This window comes from Mobula birostris, chromosome 26 (assembly GCF_030028105.1).
Source record: "Mobula birostris isolate sMobBir1 chromosome 26, sMobBir1.hap1, whole genome shotgun sequence".
NCBI lineage: Eukaryota > Metazoa > Chordata > Chondrichthyes > Myliobatiformes > Myliobatidae > Mobula > Mobula birostris.
In genome coordinates, this window is record NC_092395.1 from 51,662,525 (window position 1) to 51,688,617 (window position 26,093).

At 41.3% G+C, this 26,093-nt stretch overlaps 1 protein-coding gene across 1 annotated transcript in view; it reads right to left on the reverse strand.

Moving 5' to 3' along the window:
• wdr55 (WD repeat domain 55) overlaps window positions 1-16,491 on the reverse strand; it is a 55,837-nt gene extending 39,346 nt beyond the window's left edge. Inside the window, exons 1-4 of the mRNA XM_072244099.1 lie at window positions 16,458-16,491; window positions 16,007-16,155; window positions 5,724-5,824; window positions 1,732-1,819 (exon numbers count right to left, since the gene is read on the reverse strand). Of these exons, the coding sequence (XP_072100200.1) occupies window positions 1,732-1,819; window positions 5,724-5,824; window positions 16,007-16,155; window positions 16,458-16,472 (353 nt within the window). The 5' untranslated portion in view covers window positions 16,473-16,491. The remainder of the gene's footprint in view (window positions 1-1,731; window positions 1,820-5,723; window positions 5,825-16,006; window positions 16,156-16,457) is intronic.
• Between the last annotated feature and the right edge of the window lie 9,602 nt (window positions 16,492-26,093).

The following is a 26,093-nucleotide window of genomic DNA, read 5'->3' on the forward strand; positions in this document are numbered from 1 at the left end:
TGCTCCTTGAATTGACACACAAAGCCTTCAGGCGCTCTTTTACAACTCCCTTAGCCCTTATACAATTATGCTGAATAAGCAGGAGGAGGACCAGGGGTGAGGTTCTATATCTTTCAAAAAAAAAAATGATGGCCCTTGCAGTTAGCTTACATGAGCAGTGAGGCAGTGAAACCACTTCTACACTACAAATACTAGTTCCTACACCCTGCTTCGTACTAAATTACTCTCCCCTCCATTTCTGTGCACACTGGTTCAACCACATAACAATATTCAAAAAAAAAAATCACTAACACATCCACCACCAAGAGATTGCACACCACAGCCTAGTCACCCACATCCCCAAGCACAGCTCACCCAACCCCTCCAGCCACACACCCCTCCTCTTATCTTCCCTAGATCTTCCACCTTCTACCCACAGTTCCCCTTCCACTCTTTAGCTCACATTCCACCTTACCCAACTCTCACTCTTCTTTCCTTCACCCTCCTTCAGCCTCTCTATTCTTCCTGCATAACTCTCTTCCCCAGTTCCTGCTTTACACCTGCTCCACCCCCCCCGTCAGATACCCCACCTCCTCCAGAGCAGCATTCCTATGCTCCCCCGTTGCTGTTCCCATCTGCATTCCGTGACACCCCGCCCCACCTTCCAACTACACTCAGAGATTAGGATAATTTGGCCACTACATCCTTGCTGTCCTTTTTCTCAAATTTACATCAATCCCATTTGCTCACATTATCCTTTCATGCTTTGCCGATTTAATTACCACTTACAAATGTAATTGTATCAGATTTCATTGGCTCCCCACTGATGAGTTCCAGATGTCAACATAGACCACAGAACAGTACAACACAGGAACAGGCCCTTCAGACCACGATGTTGTGCTGAAGTAATTAAACGCCTAATTAAACTAATTCCTTCTGCCAACAAGATGTCCCTATCCTTCCTTCCTGCATTTTTATGTGCCTATCTAAGAGCCTTTAAAACATTTCTACTAGGTCTTCCTCCAACACCACCAGTACCGCTACACAAGATTCCTCTGTACATCAACACAGTTAAGGATCTTGCCATTAACAGTGTACTATCTCTTTACATTTAACCTCCTGAAGTGTTGCAACACCCCACACTTGCCAGATTAAGCTCTATCTGCCATTTCTCCACACACATCTTCCATTCTCTTCCCCGATGAAGAAAAACAAGCATGCCATATGCATGTTTCACCACCCTATCTATCTTATAGCCACTTTCATGGAACTGCAGACTTGGACCCCAAGTTCTCTCTTTATCAATAATTTGGTTGATAGTTAAAAGCAAGGTTAAATAAATAGATTTTTAAATGGCATCTTTTTATCTTTATTTTCATGCTTGCACTTTATCCCATTGTAAAGCATTCTGAACTACATTGTTCGTATGAAAAGTGCTCTATAAACATTATTATCAACCTCTGCAGCGTTCTGCCTTTTACTGGTTATGTCTTGTTTCCCAAAGTGAGTCAACATGGAGTTCTCTCTCTGCACTTCCCAGTCACACACCCATTCTGAGGACCTGTTCCCTTGGAAACACTCAACCTGCACCATTTCATCTACCCAGCTCTCTTCACTCCTTGCTTTCCCACCACTCCATCACATTTCTGTAACCTCACCTCCATCCATAGACACCACATCTCATCAGAGCTTGTACCCGCCCGCCTCTGCCCTTCATTGCTCATTCCATTCAGGACTCACGCACATCAGTACCTGTGGGCTTTGGGAATCCTCGTTACCATCTTGCCACTTTCCACATTAAGAATGTGAATTGATTTATCCTTTGAAACTGTAACAAGTTCTGCAAAGAAAATACTGAGTTCTGTGAATCACATAGTGCAGAAACCCCGTGTGAGGCCTCTACGTGTGCTCACTGACTAACTGAGCAAATGCAGCATCTGAATCTTGTGATAACACACAAATATACAAATTGTGACAGTTCAACAACTCACAAAGCCATCATATAACCATCAACTATGTTAAAAATGTGTGACATTCCATGCACACTGTTCGGTCCTCTCTGAAGGCTGCGGATATCAGAGTTAGCAAAGAGCATTTCCGATAATGTTGTGAATACTGGGCATTTTTCTGAGGGAGAATAGACTCAAGTGTCTTTCTGCTCGTGTGGAGCTGCAGGATGAGCTCCTTTGCTTTTACCACGGAAAAGTACATGAAGACTTCAGACCTGACGAAAGGTCTCGGCCCGAAACGTCGACTGTACCTCTTCCTATAGATGCTGCCTGACCTGCTGCGTTCACCAGCATCTTTTGTGTGTGTTGGTTGAAGACTTCAGATGTAGGGTTAGTGAATATGGAGCTCTCAGGGATTATCTGCATTACAGCATCAGAGGTGCTGGAATCGCAAGACCTACGTAGGTAGACAAATCAGGGCTCGATCAGGTATATCCAAGAACATTGTGGGAATCTAGAGAAGAAATTACAAGAGCTCTGGCTGAGATATTTATATCATTGTCAGCAATGGGTGACGTGCTTGAAGACTCAAGGCTGGTTAATATTCAGACTTATTTCAGAGGCGCTGCAAAGAAAAACCTAGAAACCATAGACCAATAAGCCTAGAATCTGTCATTGGTAAGTTACCAGAGGGTATTCTGAGGGATAAGATATACAAGAATTTGGAAAGACGGGTTGATTAGGGATAGTTAGCATGGCTTGTGGATGTGAGATAAATTCAGTCATGAATTTGACTGAATTTTTTTGAAATAACCAGGCACAAAATTGGTCCCGTTGAAGATCAGTGTGGTCATCTCTGTGTTAACTGAAAGAGACGGTAGATCTTAAATGGATTTTTTCTATCTGTAGTTACTCAGGAGACAGACCCAAAATCTATAGAACTGAGGCAAAACGGTAGTGGGTTCATCGAAGATAAACAGATTACAGAAGAGGAAGTACATGCTGTCTTGAGGAAAATTAGGGTACACAAATCCCCAGGGCCTGACAAGGTGTCCCCTCAGATGTTGCGGGAGGCTCGTTCAAAAAGCGCATAGGTACAGGCATTTAAAATGTTCTTAACCACAGGTGAGGTGCTGAAGGACTGGATGATAGCTAATGTTATTCGATTGTTCAAGAAAAGCTCTAAGAATAAGTAGGCTGGTGAGCCTGACATCAGTAGTAGATAATTATTTGGAAAGATAGGGCCTGATTAGAGATGGTCAGCATGTCATTGTGTCGGATAGGTCATGTCTAATTAATCTTAGCTTTTCAAGGAAGTTACCAAAAAAGTTGATGAAGGCAGTGGACATTCTATACATGGACTTTGACAAAGTCTCGCGTGGGAGGCTGGTGAAGAAGGCTCAGTTGCTTGGCCTTTGGAATAAGGTAGTGAATTGGAATCAACATTGGCCTGGGGGGCGGGGGGGGGGGTGGAAACACCCTCAAAACTCGCAGCATGATCTGGACCAAAAACTGGGCTGAGAAATTTAAGATGGAATTTAATGCAGACAAGTATGAAGTGTTGCACTTTGGGAGGACAAACTAGGTGAGACTTGCACAGTTAATGGTAGAGCACTGAGGAGTGTGGTAAAAGCATCTAGAAATACAGAAATACAGATCAATAATTCCTTGAAAGCAGCATCATAAGAATATAGGGCCGTAAAGAGAGCTTTTGGCAGATTGGCTTTTATGAACATTATTGACTACAGGAGTTAGGATGCTATGTTAAAATTATTTAAGAAGTTGGTGAGGCCAAATTGGAGTATTGTGTGTAGTTCTGGTCATCCCTACAGGAAAGAGATCAATAATACTGAAACAGTACAGAGAAAATTTGCAAGGATGTTGCTGTGACTTGATGACCTGAGTCGTATAGGATTGAATAGGTTAAGATACTTTTCCCTGCAGCATTGAAGGTTAAGCGGAAATTTGATAAACGAATACAAGTAAATGCAGGCAGCTTTTCCACTGAGGTTGGAAAAGGGGGGCCAAATAGGGCAACTTCAGACTTGCCTTCATTCAGCTGTAAGAAGTTTTGTGCCATCCAACACTTTATGCCCTCAAGGCAGTTCATGAGGCTGGCTAGTTTTGACTGGTCATTTGGTTTCAGGGGGAGATACAGCTGTGTGTCATCAGCATAACAGTGGAAAGAAATGTCATGTTTTTGAATGATTTGGCCGAGGGGAAATAGAGAGAGAGAGAAAAGTATGGGACCTAGGATGGAACTTTGTGGGACCCTGCAGGAGAGACTAGCTGGGGGAGAAGAGAATTTGCCTATGTTGACAAAGAAGCTTCTATTTTTGAGGTAGGATATAAACCAGTTCAAGGCAGTGCCATCAACACCAACTCCGTATTGGAGACGGTCTATTAAAATGGCGTGATCCACAGTATTGAACGCTACGCTGAGGTCAAGAAGAATTAGAATGGCAGAGTCACCTGAGTCAGTAGAGAGGAGCAGGTCATTGTACACTTTCAGCAGGGCAGACTCTGTGCTATGATAAGCCTCAAAACCTGACTGAAATCTTCCCAAGGTGTTGTTTTGGTGTAAGTAGGGCAGCAATTGACTGACAATAATCTTTTCAAGAACCTTTGACAGGAATGGAAATTTAGAAATAGGGCTGTAGTTACTAGGTAAGGTAGGGTCTAAGTTGAGTTTTTTCAGGAGGGGTTGGACCACAGCACGTTTGAAGCAGGTGCCATGGAATCAAACTTGAGAAGTACATGCAGATTCTCATCCATCACACAATACCATCAGGGAGGTGTCTGATTAGTCCCAATTTCATTCAATAGTGGACAATGATCTCAAACACTCAGCCAAGGTCATGAAGAACTACCTTCAGTGAAAAAGAGAACAAGCAATTCTGCAAAAGATGCAGTGGCCTCCACAGAATCCTGATCTCAACAACATCTAGGCTGAACAAAAACAAAAACAACAGGAATTCTGCAGATGCTGGAAATTCAAGCAACACACATCAAAGTTGCTGGTGAACACAGCAGGCCAAGCAGCACCTGTAGGAAGAGGTGCAGTCGACGTTTCAGGTCGAGACCCTTCGTCAGGACTAACTGAAGGAAAAGACATGTAGGCTGTCTGGTTATCTGGAGAGACACAGGCAAGACTGCCAAAGTCTGCAGAAGAACCGTGACAGGTTCTCCAAGATGTTTGGAACAACCTACCAGTTAACTTCCTTATAAAACTGTATACAGTGAACTTAAAGAGAAGTGATGCAGTTTTAAAGGCAAAAGCTGGTCACACCAAATACTGATTTGATTTAGTTTTTTACTGTTTTCTGACCTCCATAGTAACATTTTTTAATATTTAGAAACTTTTCATTTCATTATTTTTAAAAGCATCTTCACTTTACAGAATTTTTCTTACATGTGCCCAAGACTTTTGCACACTGTACATTTACAAAGTATTTTTATTATCCATTATTATTGTGTTATTATTAGGTGCTGTATGTGATTTATGTACTGTGTTTTGCACCTTGGCCCCAGAGGAACATTTGTTTCATTTATCTGTATACGTATATAGTTGAATGACAATAAACATGAACAGCAGAAAATGAGCTTAGATGGGAATCTTACTTGGCATGGACCAGTGAGGGCAATGGGCCTCTGACTCTGTGATGGAATGTGACAATCAGGGAGCATTACCAATCCATAACTGCTGGATTTCAATGACATATGGTTACAGCATATAATGCAACACCAATTTTCTGACTTCTGACAATAAATTTATTCACAATGACAAGGCCTTACCTTCCCCATTGTGGCTGAATGCCACTTTCCGACAGGATTTCAAGTGGTGTCCCGAGGACCATAGCTCCTGGTTTCCCGACTCTTCGCACGAGTATGATACGCTGCAACACAATTCATGGCAGACATTCACTGTATTCTTGCCAATGTATTTCTCATTGCTCCTCTTGGTGCACTGTATATTTGTACCCAATCCCTCAATGCACCACAGAAACAGCCACTGTTGGTTGCAAGTTATGTATAAATCACCCACAATCTTCAATACTCCTGCTAAAGATCATAAGTTCACACAAAACCATATACTTTGCTTGCATACTGCCCTTCAATCCTATCACCACCAGGATTTTGGTTTGAAGGGGAAGAAGCAAGAGAACAACCTGAGGTTTTCTGGTCTCTAGCTACAAGTCTTAAGATACAGTGAATAAGACCATAAAATAAAGGAGCCAAATTAGGCCAATTGGCCCATCTAGTCTGCTCTGCCATTTCACCATGGCTGATCCTTCCACCCACCCCCCCGTATCTCTTTATGCCTTGAACAATCAAGAACCTATCAACCTCTGCCTTAAGTATACATGGCCTCCACAATAGCCTGTAGCAACAATTTCCACAGGTTCACCTCTCACTGGCTAAAGAGATTTCTCCTCATCTCCGTTCTGAAAGATCACGCCTCTATACCAAGACTGTGGTCTTAGATTCTCCCATCATAGGAAGCATCCTCCCCACATCCACTCTATCAAGGCCTTTCACCATTTGATAGGTTTCAATGAGGTGACCCCTCATTCTTCTCAATTCTATTGGATATAGACCCAGAGCCATCAAACACTCTTCGTATGATAAGCCGCTCAATCCTGGAATATTTTTTGTGAATCTCCTTTGAACCCTTTCCAGTTTCAGAATGTCAATTCTAACATAAGGGATCCAAAACTCCTCACAATACTGCAAGTGAGGCCTCACGAGGTCTTTATAAAGTCTCAGCATTACATCCTTGCTTTTATATTCTAGTCTTCTTGAAATTAATGCTAACATTGTATATGCCTTCCTCACCAGTCTCACCCTGCAAATTAACCTTTAAAGAATTCTGCACAAGTACTCAAAGTCTCTTTGTGACTCTTTTTTTTTTGTATTTCTTCTCCATTTAGAAAATAATCAACTCTTTAATTTCTTCTACCAAAGCGCACAATACACTTCCCGACACTGTATTCCATCTGCCACTTCTTTGCCCATTCTCCTAATCTGTCTAACTCCTTCTGTAGCATCTCTGCTTCCACAAAATTACCTGTCCCTCCACCTATCTTCATATCATCTGCAAACTTTGTAACAAAGCCATCAATTCTGTAATCTAAATCATTGACATAACATTTCCAGTATTGATATCAGATGTCCAGCATCTGCAGTATTTTACTTTCAACACAATTGCACCATAGGTTTAGAATACAAAAAATACCATCCACAACAGGTAATGTAACAAGTCAACAATGTTTGAGGGGTGAACACTGTTTGGACAGCAGGGAGAACTTCTCTTTTACAAAATAGTGCCATGGAATCTTTTAAATCCTCCAGCAGAGTAGCAGCAGGGTCTCAGGTGACTGCATTTGAAAGGCAGCAACCTGGTAACGTCTCTCTCGATAAAATCATTGAGAATAAGACCATAAGATATTGGAGAAGAACTGGGCTACTTGGCCCATCGAGTCTGATTTATTATCCCTCTCAACCCTATTCTCCTGCTTTCTCCCCGAAACCTTTGATGCCCTGACTAATCAAGAACCTATCAACCTCCACAATGATTACAGTCAATGACTCGGCCTCCACATATCCATGGCAATGAATTCACACAGATTCAAAACCCCCTAGCTAAAGAAATTCCACCCCATCTCTGTTCCAAATGGATGTCCCTCTGTTCCGAGGCTGTGCCCTCTGTCCTGGATTCACCAAGTGTAAGAAATATTCACTCTATCCAGGCCTTTCAGAACTCGATAGTTTATTCTTCTAAACTCCAGCGAGTACTGACATCATATGTTAACCCTTTCATTCCCAGAATCATTGTCACGAACCTGTTCTGGACCCTCTCCAATGCCAACACATCTTTTCTTACCGAAGGGGGCCAAAACTACTCACAATACTAAAAGTGCAGTCTGACCAATGTCTTATAAAGCCTCAGTATCATATCCTTGCTCTTATATTCTAGTCCTCTCACTAATAGTACCAACATCACATTTCAAACAAAAGAAAATCTATAGATGCTGAATCCACAAACTCGCTTGTCCAGGTAGACCCATTGTCTCAGCTTGTTTCTGCCCCACTGAATTCACATCAGCATTCCTCAATTGTTTTATCCTCCCTAGTTCAGTCCCTTCCTACCTACATCTGTGACACCTCACACACTCTTGATCTTTTCAAGGATTTCATGTTCCCTGGCCCCCATCATCTTATTTTTACTATGAACATCCAGTTCCCATTCACCTCTATCCCCTCACCAGGAAGGGCTCAAAGCTCTGTTTTTTTTCTGGACACCAGACCATACCAGTTCGCCTCCATAACCACTCTCCTCCACCTAGCAGAACTTGTTCTCACTCTAATTTCTCCTTTGGTTCCTACACATCCTTCAAACGAAAGGGGTAGCTTGGGCACTCACAGTTATGCCTGCCTGTTTGTCAGCCACGTGGAACAGCCTACATTCCAAGCCTACACTGGTGACTGTCCCGCACTTTTCCTACACTACATTGATGACTGCATTGGTGCTGCTTCCTGCACCTGTGCTGAACTCATCGACTTCATCCACTTTGCCTCCAACTTCCACCCTGCCCTCAAATTCACCTAGTCCATTTCCCACGCCTTCCTTCCCTTTCTCGATCTCACTGTTTCTACCTCTGGAGACAGATTATCCACCAATGTCTATTACAAACCCATGGACTCTCACAACTACCTGGACTACACACAGCTGCTTGTAAACACAGCATCCCCTTCCTTCAATTCCTCAGTCTCTGCTGCACCTGCTCTCAGGGTGAGGCTTTTCATTCTAGAATGAAGGAGATGCCCTCCTTTTTCAAAGAAAGGGGCTTCACTGCTTCCACCATCAACCTGCCCTCAGCCTCTTCCATTTCACGGACACCTGCTCTTACCCCATCTTCCGGCCACCCTGCAAGGGATAAGGTTCCTCTTGTCCTCACCTACCACCCCACCAGCTTCTGCATCCAGCACAAAATTCTCTGAAACTCCTGCCACCTCTAACAGGATCCCAGCACCAAACACATCTTTCTCTCACCCCCCACTTTCTGCTTTTCACAGGGATCGCTCCCTAGGCAATTCCCTTGTCCATTCATTCCTCCCCACTGATCTTCCTCCTGGCACTTATCCTTGCAAGCAGAACAAGTGCTACACCTACCCCTACACCTCCCTCACTACCATTCAGAGCCCTAAATAGTCCTTCTAGGTGAGGTGACACTTCACCTCTGAATCTATGGGGGTCATTTACTGTGTTTAGTGCTCCCAGTGTGGCCTCAGTGAGACCTGATGTAGATTGGGAGATCACTTCCCTGAGCATCTACGCTCTGTCCACCAGAACAAGTGGGATCTCCATGTGGCTGTCCATTTTAATTCCACTTCGCATTCCCATTCCGATATGCATGGTCTCCTCCACTGCCGCAATGAGGCCACACTTAGGTTGGAGGAACACCACCTTATATTCCATTTGGGTAGCCTCCAACCTGATGGCATAAATATTGATTTCTCAGACTTCCTGTAATGCCCCCCACACCCCTCCTTCACCATTTCCCATCCCCTTTTCCCTCTCTCACCTCACCTCCTTGCCTGCCCATCACCTCCCTCTGGTGATTCTCCCCCCTTTTTTCTTTCTTCCTTGGCCTTCAGTCTCTTTCACCAATCAACTTCCCAGCTTTTTACTTCATTCCCTCCCCCTCCTTGTTTCATGTAACACCTGGTGTTTTTCCCCCACCCCCACCCGCCACACCTATTAAACCTCAGCTTCTTTTCTCCAGTCCTGCTGAAGGGTTTTGGCCCGAAATATCAACAGTACTTTTTCCCCCATAGATATTGCCTGGCCTGCTGAGTTCCTCCAGCATTTTGTATGTGTCTCTCTAACATCACATTTGCCTTCCTTACCACCAACTCAACCTTCAAGTGAATCTTTTAGGGAATCCTGCACGAGGACTCCTGAGTGCCTTTACACCTCTGATTTTTGAAATTTGTCCCAATTTCAAAAGCAGACTACCCCTTTATTCCTATCAAAGTGTATAACCATACATTTCCCTATACTATATTTCATCTGCCATTTCTTCACCCATTCTCCCAATCTGTGTGAGTCTTTCTGCAGACTTCATACTACTTACCCACCGCCTAACTTTGCATTGTCTGTAAATATGGCCACAAAGCCATCCCTTCCATCATCCATATCATTGACATATAACACGAAAAGAAATGGTCTCAATACTGATCCCTGCCGAACACCATTTCTCACTGGCAGCTAACCAGAATAGGCACCCCTTAATGCCACTCTTTGCTTTCTAACAGTCAACCAATCTTATCTCCATGCTGCTGTCTTTCCAATAATACCATGGACTCTTATCTTGTTCAGCAGCCTCATGTGTGAACCTTGTTAAAGGCCTTCTGAATATCCAAGTAAACAACATTCACTGACTTTCCTTTGTCTACCTGCCTTAAATTTCCTCAAAGATTTCCAACAGATTTATGCAAGATTTCCCCTTAAGGAAACCATGCTAACTTTGCCTATTTTATCATGCACCTCCAAGAACCCTAAAATCTTATCTTTAAAAATGGACTCCAACATCTTCCCCAACACTGATGTCAGGCTAACTGGCCTATAATTTCCTTTCTTCTACCTCCCGCCTTTCTTAAAAAAAGGACACAAGGATTCGATTAGGGAGCTCAAGGTAAAGGAACCCTTAAAAGGCAGTGATCATAATTGTCTCTTAAAGGTTCCTTTACCTTAAGCTCCCTAATCAAATCTGTTTCATTACACAGCACCCAAACTAGAATCTCCTTTTCGCTAGTGGGCTCAACCACAAGCTGCTCTAAAAAGCCGTCTCACAGGCATTCCACAAATTTTCTCCCTTGGGACCCAGCACCAACCTGATATTTTCCAATCTACCCCTGCATATTGAAATCCCCGATGACTATAGTAATATTGCCCTTATTATATGCATTTTCCATCTTCCATTGTAATTTATATCCCACATCCTGGCTACTGTTTGGGGGCCTGCATATAACTGCCATCACAGTCTTTTTATCTATGCAGTTTCTTAACTCCATCCTCTTTCTAAGGATCTGATTTCATTTTTTTTTTTACCAAGAGTCACCCCACTCTCTCTGCAACCTGCCAGTCCTTTCAATAAGCTCCCAACCATGATCTTCTTTCAGCTACGACCTTGTTCTCAGAAGTTGACTTTTGTGCAGTCTTTCTTTTCAAACATAATCCTCAAAAGCAGCAAGACTGATTTCAAGAAAAGTACAAAGAAAATCACTTCTATATGACCAATGTATTTTTAGAGCTTCAGTGTCAATCTTTCAGATGACAACTTTTAAAGTGCATAAACAATTATTTTTGAACATTTAGTGTAATGATTTACAGGAGCCTATGTTGACCAAATATTCCAGTAGTTGGCAAGCACATTAACATTTAGAACAATACACACAAAATGGTGGCCATCAGGCAGCATCTATGGAAAAGAATAAACAGTCGATGTTTTGGGCTGAGACCGGAAAGGAAGAGGGTAGACATCAGAATAAAAAGGTGGAGGGAGAGGAAGGAGAACTAGCTAGAAGCGAAGAGGGTAGGAAAGATAAAAGGATGGAGAAGAATGAATCTAATAGGAGAGGAGAGTGGATCATGGGAAAAATGGAAGAAGGAGGGGCAACAGGTGGGGTGATAGGCAGGTGAGAATAAGAGGTAAGAGCCCAGAGTGGGGAATACAAGAGGAGAGGGACACGGGATGAAAATATTACCGGAAGGAGAAATCGGTGTTCGTGCCATCAGAATATGAGATGTTACTCCTTCAGCCTGAGAGTGGCCCCATCATGGACTAAATGTCAGAACAGGAATGGGGATAAGAATTAAAATGGTTGCCCATCAGGACATTCTACTTTTGGCAGATGGATGGAGGTGCTCAACATTTAGAACGCACAGAACTTGTTGATTACAAGAAAAGCAACAGAAGTTCAAGAGGATATCATAAACATCAAATTTCAAGCCCTGGACTTCTATTTATTTATTTATATATTTATTTAGATACAATGTGGAATAGGCCCATCCAACCTTTTGAGCTGCACCACCTGGCATCCCCCAATTTAAACCTGGCCTAATCACAGGACAATTAACCTAGCAACCAGTAGGAGGAAACCAGAGCACCTGGAGGAAACCCAAACTGTCACAGGGAGAACATACAAACTCCTTACAGGAGGTGGCAGGAATTGAACCCAGATCATTGCTACTATAGAAGTGTGCTAACCACCATACCACTGTGCAGTCCTCTGCTATTGGACCCTTAACTTCCTCACATCAGTATGGATTGGAAACCTCAGCGATCATTAACAAGGCACACCTTAGGGTGCACACTTAGCCCCCTGCTTTAACTCTCGAAGCCTGTGACTGTGTGGCTAAGCATAGCTTCAGCAGCATGTACAAATTTGTTGATAACACTACTGTGGTTAGCAGAATCATGGAGAGTGACGAGGAGGTAAATAGGACAGTTGGTTGAGTAGTGTTGTAATATCTATCTTGCACTCAGCAACAGCAAAACCAAAGGAATTGATAGTGGACCTTAGAAATGGGAAGTTGGGAAAATGGACACTAGTCTTTATTGAGGGGTCAGCGATGGAAACAGTGAGTAAAAACAGAAACATAGAAAATAGGTGCAGGGGTAGGCCATTCAGCCCTTTGAACCTGCACCACCATTCAGTATGATCATGGCTGATCATCCCAGTCAGAACCCTGTACCTGCCTTCTCTCCATAACCCCTGATCCCTTTAGCCACAGGGGCCATATCTAACTCCCTCTTAAATATAGCCAATGTACTGGCCTCAACTGTTTCCTGTGCCAGATAATTCCACAGATTCACCACTCTCCGTGTGAAGAAGTTTTTCCTAATCTCGGTCCTAAAAGGCGTCCCCTTTAACCTCAAACTGTGGCCCCTCGTTCTGGACTTCCCCAACATCGGGAACAATCTTCCTGCATCTAGCCTGTCCAATCCCTTTAGAATTTTATACGTTTCAATAAGATCCCCCCTCAATCTTCTAAATTCCAGAGAGTATAAGCCTAGTCGATCCAGTCTTGCATCATATGAAAGTCCTGCCATCCCAGGAATCAATCTGGTGAACCTTCTTTATACTCCTTCTATGGCAAGAATGTCTTTCCTCAGATTAGGGGACCAAAACTGCACACAATACTCCAGGTGTGGTCTCACAAAGGCCTTGTACAACTGCAGTAGTACCTCCCTGCTTCTGTACTCAAATCCTCTTGCTATGAATGCCAGCATACCATTCACCTTTTTCACCGCCTGCTGTACCTGCGCGCCCACTTTCAATGACACCCAGGTCTCATTGCACCTCCCCTTTTCCTAATCGGCCACCAATCAGAGAATAATCTGTTTTCCTGTTCTTGCCACCAAAGTGGATAACCTCACATTTATCACATTAAATTGCATCTGCCATGAATTTGCCCACTCACCTAACCTATCCAAGTCACCCTGCATCCTCTTAGCATCCTCCTCACAGCTAACTTCTGCCCAGCTTCGTGTCATCCGCAAACTTGGAGATGTTGCATTTAATTCCCTTGTCTAAGTCATTAATATATATTGTAAACAACTAGGGTCCCAGCACTGAGCCTTGCGGTACCCCACTAGTCACTGCCTGCCATTCTAAAAAGGTCTCGTTTATTCCCACTCTTTGCTTCCCGTCTGCCAACCAATTCTCTATCCACATCAATACCATACCCCCAATACCGTGTGCTTTAAGTTTGCACACTAATCTCCTGTGTGGGACCTTGTCAAAAGCCTTTTGAAAATCCAAATATACCACATCCACTGATCCTCTACTAGTTACATCCTCAAAAAATTCTGAGATTCGTCAGACATGATTTTCCTTTCACAAATCCATGCTGACTTTGTCTGATGATTTCACCACTTTCCAAATGTGCTGTTATCACATCCTTGATAACTGACTCTAGCATTTTCCCCACCACCGATGTCAGGCTTACCGGTCTATAATTCCCCAGTTTCTCTCTCCCTCCTTTTTTAAAAAGTGGGGTTACAGTAGCCTTAAGTTCCTGGGTATCAACATCCCAAAGAATGTATTCTGGGCCCAAACACATTGACACAATCAAAAAGAAGATGCACCAGAATCACTGCTTTATTGTAAGTGTCAGGAGATTCAGCATTACATTGAGAGCTGTGACAAAGTTCTTCAGATTTACAAGTGGAAAGCATTCAGAGTGGTCTCATCACACCCTGATATGGAAAATCCAACGCATGGGATCACAAGAAGCTATACAGAGTGCGGTGGACTCAGCCCTTTCCATCACAGGTACAGCTCTCCCTACCAGAGGTGTCTCGGGAAGACAACATTCGTCATCAGTTACCACGACCAACCGCATCATGCCTCTTCTCATTGCTGCCATCAGGCAGAAAGAACAGAAGCTTAAGACCTCAAGGGTCAACAACAGCTTTTTCTCCACTGCTATAAGGTTCTTGAATTGACCTGAAAAACTAATCCTATCTCAACTTGCATTCATTTTATGTTTATTTTGTTGGGTAAGTTATATTTAAGTAGTTTATGTAATTTATGTTTCTCAACGTTGTAATGAACTGTGCTACAACTAATTTTCATGGCATGTATAAACATGAAATAAAGCAAGATCTGGACAATTGACAATGATGTAGCCACTACCAACTCCGCCAACATTTTACATTCCCCTCACCCACCCACCCCACCATCATCAACATTCCAGGAATCACTATTGAACAAAGTTGAACTGGACCAGCCAACTAAACAGCATGACTCTCTCTTGCCATTCATAATCTCAAAGATACATGTCAATACTATGAAGGAATACTCTCCATTCCCCTAAATCACAACTAAACAGTCCACTTGACTGGTACCTTATAAACTGTAACTCTTGTTCCCCCTCCAAGTAACTATGGATCTTGAAATCCCAATGCAATGTTGGCAAATGTAGCCCTTCCATTCTCACAACCTACCATGTCTATTAGTCTAATTTTTATAAATTCGAAATCATCCGATGACAAGTTGTCACAAAAACTCAATGACTTTCAGGAAAGGAAACCAGCCCTCACTTGAATTAGCCAATGTGCCTGATGCTTAACTGCTCTGAGTAATCCAGTAAGCCCCTAAAATAATGCTGTTCATGAAGTGTAAACATCAACAACTGAAGAAATGTTGATTCTGAGATTTCCTTCTCACAACCAGATAGGCAGTGCCACCGGAACACATACACAAAACTTGGAAGAATGTGCCCTTCCTCTTACATGGTGAACTGTATCTTCTAAAATGCATACTATAAAAGCAATGCCATGGTCAGATCCAACTAGTCACTATCTTTTGTTTATTATTTATTGCAGGACAATGTACAGGAGACAGTAGGCCGATACATTTATTCCCATCTTATACATTTAGAGAATTGTCTTGGTTACTGTACTTCAACTGTCTTAGACCACACTTGGAGTATATCCAGTTCTGCTCACCTCATTACAGGAAGGCCGCAGAAGCTTTAGAGAGGATGCAGAGGAAATTTACCAGGATGCTGTCTGGATTATAGAGCATATTTTACGACAATAGCTTGAGCGAGTCAGGGCTTTTCTCTTTGGAGAGGGTGAGGAGGATGAGAAGTGATTTGATATAAGTGTACAAGGTAATAAGAGGCATAGATAAATGGATAATTCAAGGGAGATGTAATTTTAATGTGTTTGAGTAAAGTATAGGGAAGATGTCAGAGATAAATCATTTTTTACAAAGATGCCAAGGCAATCATGGATCAGCCATGTCATATGGCACAGTACATAATGATGACGATGAATAGCAGGTGCATGGAACATCCTGCCAGGTGTGGTGGTAGAGATAAATTAGGAACAATTAACAGACTCTTAGATAAGCATAAGGATGAAAGAAAAATGGAGGGCTACATGGGAGGGAAGGGTTAGACTGATCATAGAGTAGGTTAAAGGGCTGGCACAACATCGTAGGCTGAAGGGTCTGTACAGTGTTGTACTGTTCTGTGAACCGTGCATAGAAATACATACACGAATACATCTCCATCAACATCTCCTGCTGCGATGATGTCCCGTGCCGGGTGGAAAGCGATGGTATTCACGATGGCGCTGAAGGTAATGTCTTCCGGAGTCTCCCTAATCCTGGGTTCATTTGTCTGCTCCTCAATATCGGAATCATCCTGTTGAAAGGATTAGACAGTCACCTCGACAAACTGCTTAAATCCAGACAAGCCGAAACTTCAAAATAACCAGTGACAAGAAGAGATCACGCAGCATGAAGGGTTAGGGGTTAAGAAAGGAAGACAAACACCATCCCCGGAGACCAGAGACCCTCTATGTACTACCGAGAGAGCAGGTGTACGTCCCACCGGGAGGCCAACCGCAGAGTATCTGCGCAAAACACGCCAAAAGGGAGCGAGGGTCCTACATACAGACAAATGCCCCCCAACGCCCATCGGTTCCACACAAGCTCAAGCCTCACCATGGACAACGCCATATTAATCCCAGAAGGCAACAGCTGCGCACTAACGCATCCGGGTTAAAGTTCGCCCCGGTGATGGAGGAGAGAGAGATTGGGAAATACTTAGGGGTGCGAGGGAGAGCCCGGGATAGAGGGAATGCGAATCATTCTGCATCTGCCCACATCACATTGGAACGCAGCCTTATGTCATCCACATACTTGGAGATATGACATTTATTTTCTCTGTGCAGATTGTGAATATATCGTAAATGTCTGGTGTGTCTGCATTTTGTAACAAGAATTTTTTGAAGTATTGCACTGTGCTGCTGCTGCAAAATAACAGATTTCACGACATACGTCAGTATTGATAGACCTGATTCTGAACTGTCGACGCTGCTGTCATATACTGAGATATATATATATACACACACACATATATACCTCATACTGAGACAGGCCCGTGTGTTCCTTCAGTGTCCTGTTGGTCACCCAGTTTTTGCTCCATGACTGGACCTTGTCCGCAGTCTCATGGTCTTCAATGTTTCCCATCAGTCTCACCCGTGGGATTTTATCAGCAACTTTCTGAAAGTCCAAATACACACCTCCCACTGGCAGACATCCCACCCTGCAAAAACCCATTTCAGGGAGATAGCACCCCTCCACCCCCACATGTGCGCATGTATATGGGACATTTGATTATGAAAGAACACAACAGTTTATTTGACACATATTGAAACTATTTACACACACATAAATATATAATTCCTTGTTGAGTATTTTGCTGGCAATTTCAATGCTAATGCAAATAGCTTTTCTATTTCTTTTGCAAACTTTCCTTGTACTGTGATGTGGCTCTGCTGAAAAGATCTGTGAAATACTTGAGCAGCCTTCCCTGCGATTCGCCTCCCTAATATGTTGTGGTCCCTAAAAGAAATAAAAGCATAAGGTGTATCCTTATTATATTGTCTTATGTAATACTTTGTTTAGTGATTTTGTCTAATCTGTACACTAATCTGTAAACTGGGTATATGCAGAAAATGTGACATTAAAATACAGTATGTACTTATATATTATCATGGAGTGGTTTTTTAATTCTGTTACAACTTTAAGCATGTCTGCAGGGAGTTTGGCCTCATCACGGAGGACATCAATAGAGTAGCTCCTTAGCAGCTAGCCAGCTAGTTTAAATAACGTTAGCTATGCTAATGAATGAATAAACTCACCTGTTAAACTCACCTCAACATGTCTTTTACAGTCCTAACCCATCATTTTTTTTTCCAAAAATACTTTATTCAGAAATATTACAAAATAAAAATAATTACATACAGGAAAAGAAAACCATTCATTGACTGTGAGTCCTTATTCAATACAGTTATTAACAATAAAAATTTTTGCATTGACTCTCTGTTCATTTACAAATGAAAGATGTTTACAGTAAATCATGCGTTTACTCTCAACCCTTGGTCAAGAGTTAAGACTTATTAACAATCAAAATTTTCAACAATAAAGGCAGGCAATGGCTCTAATACTTTCCCAAATTAACAATTCCACCCACTCCTTGGGCACCATGTTGATTATCTGTCCACACCGCTGATGAGGGTAGGTCTCCTTCCCACCCAACCTCTCCCCCTCCTACGGGTGATGAACGTTAAACTGTGGTCCTTCCCCACCGGGCCTTCGCGGTGGCCGCACCAAGTTTGAGTGCATCCCTCAGAATGTACTCCTGCAGACGAGAGTGTGCCAGTCGGCAGCATTCAGTCACGGACATCTCCGTCAGCTGGCAGACCATCAAGTTTCGGGCCGACCAAAGAGCGTCCTTCACCGAATTGATGATCTGCCAGCAGCACCGGATGTTGGTCTCCGTGTGCGTCCCCGGGAACAGCCCGTAGATCACGGAGTCCTCGGTAACGCAGCTGCTGGGCATGAATCTTAGTACTGTCCCTTCCATTCTCTTCCACACCTTCTTTGCGAACCCACAGTGTGCAAAGAGGTGAGCCACTGACTCCACCCCATTACAGTCCTCCCTTGGGCAACGGGGTGTGGGCAATAGAAAAGTCACTGTTGCAAAAAGTGCAGCGAGCAACACTGTCATTATTTTTGACCCCTATTAGGCAGGGGTACACTTTAGTGTAGTCTGGGGTGAAGTGCGTTTTATATTTTTTTTCTTGAAACACTTTGCCATGGCAGTACAGGACACGAAACTGAACTGACGAAGAGACAGAGGTCGACTGTAAAGCCCACCCACAGAGAAAACTGATAGGTCTACTTAGCACAAAGAGAAACCAATCAGGATGCTCACTCTTGCTCCCACTCTCGATCTCCCTCCCGCTCCTGCTCTCGATCCCACTCCCGCTCCTGCTCTCCCTCTCATTTCCGGGATATTGTATATAATTTGCGGGCGTCAGTGAGCTGCTATTAATATGCGGGAGCCTCCCGGAACTTCCGGGAGAGGTGGGATGTCTGCACTGGTTCTCTCTCATCTGCTCTGCTGGTTATATCCTGGAAAGATGGCAGTAACTATAACAAATCTGAATAAATCTACTTTGACTAATCTATCACTCTTTGCCAAATGCTTTGCTGGTACACCTTTCATATGGACCCAGTATTTTCCCCACAACTTGATGTCAGGCAGACCAGTCTATGATTCCCTGTTTCATTTCTACTTCCTTTTTGTTTTAAAAACAGTGGGGTTACATTAACCATAGACACAAGAGATTCTGCAGATGCAAAATGCAGGTCTGGTTTTGGGCTGAAATGTTGACTTTTTATTACCCTTCATAGATGCAGCTTGACTTTCTGACTTCCTCCAGCATTTTGTGTGTGTGTTACATGTTAGATTAACCACTCTTTATCCAATGGGACTCTCCCAGAGTCTGGATCATGCTGGGAAAGACCATTCCCCTCCCACACCCCAGGGAAGCACACACCAGGATGGTCACTAGCCTTTCTCGATACACACTGCCAAGTATGATGCATCCCAGAAATTCCTCTATCATATTATCACCATTTTGGTTTGCCCAATCTGTATGTCCCCATAATTAGTATTGCACCTTATTGCGTGCAATTCTAATTTGTTCAATACTTTTTCTATATAATCACAATTATATACATTTGAGTTAGTGAAGAGAAAATGAGTGACTAAGGGAATAGGTGAGTATGAATAATTCTCAGTAAGTAAGTAAGATATCAGTGACTGGAAGTGGGTAAAAGGGTGGCTCAAATCAGTACAAAGAGATTTTGTGGCCATTACACAGACGTGGTTGCAGGGTGGAGAGGATTGGGAATTAAATATCCAAGGATATCAGGTAATATGGAAGGATAGGCAGGAAGGTAAGGGAGGTGGTTAGCACTCTTAATTAAAGAAGAGATCAGGGCGATAGCGAGAGCTGATATAAGATCTAAGGAGCAGAATGTTGAATCCATCTGGGTAGAGATTGGGAATAGTAAAGGGAAAAAAATCACAGGTGGAAGTTGTCTATTGGCCACAAATAATAACACTACAGTGGCACAGGCAATAAGTAGAAAAGTATCTGAGACATGTAAGAATGGAACAGCAGTTGTCATGGGGAACTTTAACTTGCACATAGATTGGGTGAATCAAGATGGTCATAACAGTCTTGAGGAGGACTTCATAGAATGCATCTGCGATGGCTTTCTTGAACAGCATGTTACTGAACCTACAAGAGAATGTGCTAGCTTAGATCTGGTCCTGTGCAATAAGACAGGTAAAATTAGTGATCTTGTAGCTAGGGGTTCTCTTGGAAAGAGTGATCACAGTATGATTGAATTTCTCATACAAATGGCGGGTGCAATAGTTCAATCTAAAAGCAGTGTATTATGCGTAAATAATGGAGACTACAATGGAATGAGGGAAGATTTGGCTAGTGTAGGCTGGGAACACAGGCTATATGGTGGGACAGTTGAAGAACAGTGGAAGACTTTCAAAGGGATTTTTCACGGTGCTCAACAAAAGCATATTCCAGTTAAAAGCAAGGATAGTAAGGGTGGGGAGAGCCAGCCTTGGATAACTAAGAAACTAAAAGAAGGCATCAAACTAAAAGCTCGTGCATACAAAATTGCCAAGAGTAGTGCAAAACTGGAAGATTGGGGAAACTTTAAAAAGCAATGAAGTACCACTAAGCGAGCAATAAAAGATTACGAAAATAGTCTAGCACAAAATATAAAAATGGTTAGTAGAATTGATATTGGGTAATGAGGAAATGGCAGAGGCTTTGAATGACTACCTTGTGTTGGTCTTCACTGTGGAGCACACGTCTAACATGCTAAAGAGCGATGTTACGGAAACGATGGGAGATAGTGCGTCTCCTTAAAATACCAGTGATATCATTAGATTCTCGAAAGGCTATGGCTAAGGGTTCTAAAGCCAGATCAAAAAACAAAGGACTCAACGGACAGCCTTGTCTGGTGCCACGTTGAAGCTTAAGTAGTTTGGAGTTCTGAGAATTAGTGATAACCCTAGCGGAGGGAGCTAAATAAAGTAATTTAATCCATTGGATGGAATCAGGTCCAAAATTGAATTTTTCTAAAGTTTTAAATAAATAATTCCTTTCAACTCTGTCAAAAGCCTTCTCAGCGTCTAGGGATACCACACATTCTGATATCTCCTTATTAGGAGAATGGATAATATTTAATAAATGATGAATATTAAAATGAGAATATCAATTTTTGATAAATCCAGTCTGATTATCAGAAATGACAGATGGTAAAATATTTATAATCCTACGGGCCAAAACTTTAGATAGAATCTTAGTATCAACATTAAGTAAAGAAATTGGTCTATAGGAAGAGCATTCAATTGGATCCTTATTCTTTTTGAGGATAAGCAAAATGGAAGCCTCATAGAAAGATTGAGGCAGCCTGCCCAATTTAAATGAATCTGAAAAAACTGAACATAAATGAAGTATAAGCAGTGAGGAAAAGGTCTTATAAAACTCTCCAGAAAATCCATCTGGACCCGGAACTTACTTGGAGTGCAATGAGCACACAACCTCGACAATTTCCTCAAAAGAAATAGGTTGTTCCAACTGCTTTCTGTTCTCAACAGAGATTGCAGCAATGTTTAATTGGTCTAAAAAATTGTTCATTACAGTGTTATCCTTAGGAGAGTCAGAGCTATAGAGTCTAGAATAAAATTCTCTAAAAGTATCATTTATTTCTAAATGATCAATTGTCCTATCACCGATAACTTTATGTATTTCTTTAATCTGCTGTTTAGCTATAAAGGTTTTAATTTGATTAGCCAATAATTTACCTGTTTTGTCTCCATGAATATAAAATTGACTTTTATCTTTTAGGAGTTGAGTTTCAATTGGATAAGTTAAAAGGAGATCATATTTAGTTTTAATTTCAACATGCCTTTTGTATAAAGCAGGATCTGGAACCAAGGCATACTGTTGGTCTAATTGCTTCAACTGGTTAGCTAAATCACTTCTCTCTTTATTATCTTTTGTCTCAATACTTGCAGTATAAGAAATAATTTGTCCTCTGGTATACACCTTAAAGGCATCCCATCTGATAAGACTAAAAGTCTCCTCTAATATATTCTCTTCAAAAAAAAGAGTAATTTGTCTCTCCATAAACCTTAAAAAAATCTTTATCAGATAACAAATTAGATTAAAATGCCCAAACCTGTTTGTTTGAAGAAGGCTAGGGAGATTTAAAGATAAGAGCACAGGAGCACGATCTCTTTATATTCACAGGATCGAACTAATGGAATCATTTGGCTATCAATAAAAAAGTAATCAATCCTGGACTATATATGATGGACATGAGAGAAAAACGAATATTCCCTGTCCACTGGATGAAAAAACGCCAAACATCAACAATACCACATTTCATTAGAAAAGATTTAATAAACACAGCTGATGTATTTGGTATCACTAGTTTAGAAGATGAATGATCTAAAGCAGAATCTAAACAACAATTAAAATCTCCTCCCATCACCAATGAGTACAGACTCAGATCTGGCAAAAATGAAGAAAAACGCTCAAAGAAGCCTGGGTCATCTATATTCAGAGCATACTCATTGGCAAATACCATTAATTTGTTATCTAGCTTCCCTGGTACTAAACAAATAACAAAACACCCATTAGTATCAGAAATTACTTTATGTTGAACAAAGGAAACTTTATTATCTATAAGAATCAAAACACTCTGGCTTTGGCTTGAAACAAAGAATGGAAATGAGATTCCCTCCATCGATTAAAAAGGCGTGAATTGTCACATTTTCATACATGAATTTCTTGAAGAAAAGCAATTGGTACCTTAAGTTTTTTAATATAGGCAAAAATCTTATTTCTTTTCACAGGGTGATTTAGCCTTTTGACGTTAGAACTAATTAAATTAATACTTTGATCCATTTTAAAACTATTTATAAGAAAGTAACAACCAGAGGAATGTATGTTAAACCCAAACAATAAACTTTGAGCTATGGTAACTAGGCAACAGAGTTGACTAAGTTTCCAAATCAGCTTCAAGAAAAAAGAACTCCCCATCCTCCTCCCTCCTCCCTCCTCCCAAAGAGAGAAAATCGGCCAAAAGGCAGCCGACACCTACCCCCACTAATATCATCCCCCCAGAAAAGCCTGCTGGAACTGCTTCAAAGAATTCAAGGTTGATTACTGTTCCAACCAAGACAAAGCAAAATGCAGTAAAAAAAAGCTTATATAGTTTTACCAAACAAAAGAAGCAATTATTCATACTGAAAAATATTAAACAGTTATATTTCTAAGTCTAAAAATTTCTGAGCCTCTTCGTTTGTAAGAAACCATTTCTTTGAGCCATCTTGCATTGTAATTCTCAGCCGAGCTGGATAACGAAGAGAAGGCTTGAAGTTTTTGCTATAAAGTTCCGCCATAACTTCACTGGTATTTTGAGAGGCACTATCCACAAAGTTTCGCTTTATGCTGATGATCTATTGCTCTTTATTTCTAACGTCCAGACTTCGTTATCCCATGCGCTTTCTTTACTCTCCTGTTTTAGCCAATTTTCAGGTTATAAACTGAATTTACATAAGAGTGAACTTTTTCCTTTGAATAATTGGATATCAACTAATTCTAACCTTCCTTTCAAAATTGTAAGAAACCAAGTTACTTACTTAGGTATAACAATTACTAAGAATTATATGTGCTTATTTAAAGAAAATTTTCTTACCCTATTGAATTATGTAAAAAGGACACTATCAAATTGGTCACCTCTTTTGTTATCATTGATTGGTCAAATTAGTTCTCTTAAAATGAATATTTTACCTAAATTTATATTTTTTTTCATGCATTATCTGTTTTTATCCCTAAATCTTTTTTTGATCCCTAAATCTTTTCTGGATTCTCTTGATTCTATTATGTCATCCTATATATGGAAAAATAAGCATTCTAGACTAAACAAAATTCATCTTCAGAAAGCTATGGAGGGTTAGCTTGACCAAACTTTGGATTTCATTATTGGGCAGTTAATATACATAATCTTACATTTTGGTTATATTACATTAACCGTGAGGATTGTCCGATGTGGGTTTCTTTAGAAACTAACTCTGTTAATAAATTTTCTACTATTTCTCCTCTTGGATCCTCACTTCTTTTATTCCTGAGTAAATTAACTGACAATTTGGTAGTTAACCATACTATGAGAATTTGGGTACAATTCCGAAAATACTTTGGCTTATTGAGATTTTCTCCTTCAAGTCCCATTTTTTCTAATTTTTTTTTAAATCTTCTATGATAGATGTGGCTTTTAAAGAATGGGATAGATTAGGTATTAAGTGCTTCCAGGACTTGCTTGTTGAGGGAAGCCTTCTTTTGTTTGAGCAACTGTCAGCTAAATATAGCTTACCCAAAACTCACTTTTTTCGATACCTACAAATAAGAGACTTTTTACAGTTTCAAATATGTACATTTCCTAAAAGTCCTGATAAGAATCTACGACATGTAATTTTTAATTTGAAACCTTTTTATAATGGATCTATATCTAATATGTTGCTGGGAACAAGAGGTGTTCCTTTAGATAAAATTAAAAATCTTTGGGAACAAGACTTAAAGACTTCAATTTCTGAGGAAACTTGGAATGAAGTTTTTAAATTGGTTAACACTTCATCGTTATGCGCTCACCACTCTCTCCTACAATTTAAAATGGTTCATAGGGCTCACATGACCAAGCATAAGTTGTCTCACTTTTATTTGGATATATCTCCTTATTGTGATAAATGTAAAGGGAGGAGAAGATGGCGACGCGACGCAGCGCATGCAGCCGCTCTGAAATGATATTGTATTTGTAAGTAGGTCCCATACACAATCCTTATTTGATGGAGACAGACGTGAGAAGCACGGAGGAACATCTGGAGAAACTTCTGAAATGCCCGCTTCGCTGTCGCTGCTACTGTGCAATCGAGAATCTCCAGAGGGGAAGGGCCCAAATCCTTGGCTTTGCCTATTGCTTGTTGCTGGGGTCGCTCGGCGGAGATGGTGCTCGGTGTCGGAGGGTTGGTTGGAGGCTCGAAGTTTTCAGACAGACTCAGAGTTGGACTGTGGTTGGGTGCTTCCAGGATGCTGCATCGGCAAGTTTGCGGCGCTGGAAGCTCATGGCAGGGAGAGTTTTTCTTCCTTCTACCATCTGCGTGAGATGATGGGACTTTCGAGAGACTTTGAGACTTTTTTTTACCATGCCCATGATCTGTTCTTATCAAATTACGGTATTGCTTTGTACTGTTGTAACTACATGTTATAATTATGTGGTTTTTGTCTGTTTTTCAGTCTTGGTTTGTCTTGTGTTTGTGTGATATCATTCTGGAGGAACATTGTATCATTTCTTAATGCATGCATTACTAAATAACAATAAAAGAGGACTGCGTGTCCTCATAATCTAATCTAATAATGGAGAAGTTTCACTCATTCATATGTTTTGGACATGTCCAAGTCTTGAAAAACATTGGAAAGAAGTATTTCAAAGCTTTTTGGTACTTTTTAAAGTAAATTTTAAGCCTAATCCTTTGACTGCTTTATTTGGTATTGTTGGAGGAAAGGATACTATTTTGGAAAAATCTGATTTGCACATTTTGGCTTTTTTTTCTCTTATGGCTAGGAGGGCGCTCTTGCTTAAATGGAAAGATGCGGTCCCGCCCACTCACGTTCAATGACTGGGATGTGATGTCATGTTTAAATTTAGAGAAGATTCGGTGTTCAATTTCTGAATCTAATCAAGACTTTCAAACATTTTGGGGACTTTTTTTGAACTATTTTCAAAACCTTTGATTTACCGTTAAAGCACAGATGATGGCTTTTTTTTTCTTCTTTACTAATCACCTTTGGTCTTGGTAGTGGGTAGATTTTTTTTCCATATAATAAATTTACTATCTTTCAATATTATGAATTAATCAATTTGTATGAATATAGAGTAAGGAGTTTGTATGTGTGATTCAGTATAATGTATTTGATATACAGGTGTCCCCCGCTTTTTGAACGTTCGTTTTACGAAACCTCACTGTTACGAAAGACCTACATTAGTACCCTGTTTTCGCTCTCAGAAGGTGTTGTCACTGTTACAAAAAAAAAGCAGCGCATGAAAAAAATCAGCGTGCGCCCCGAGTAGCCGCTCTCCCCGGATTCGGAACTGCATTCTCGCCGGCATTGCTTAAACATGTGCCTG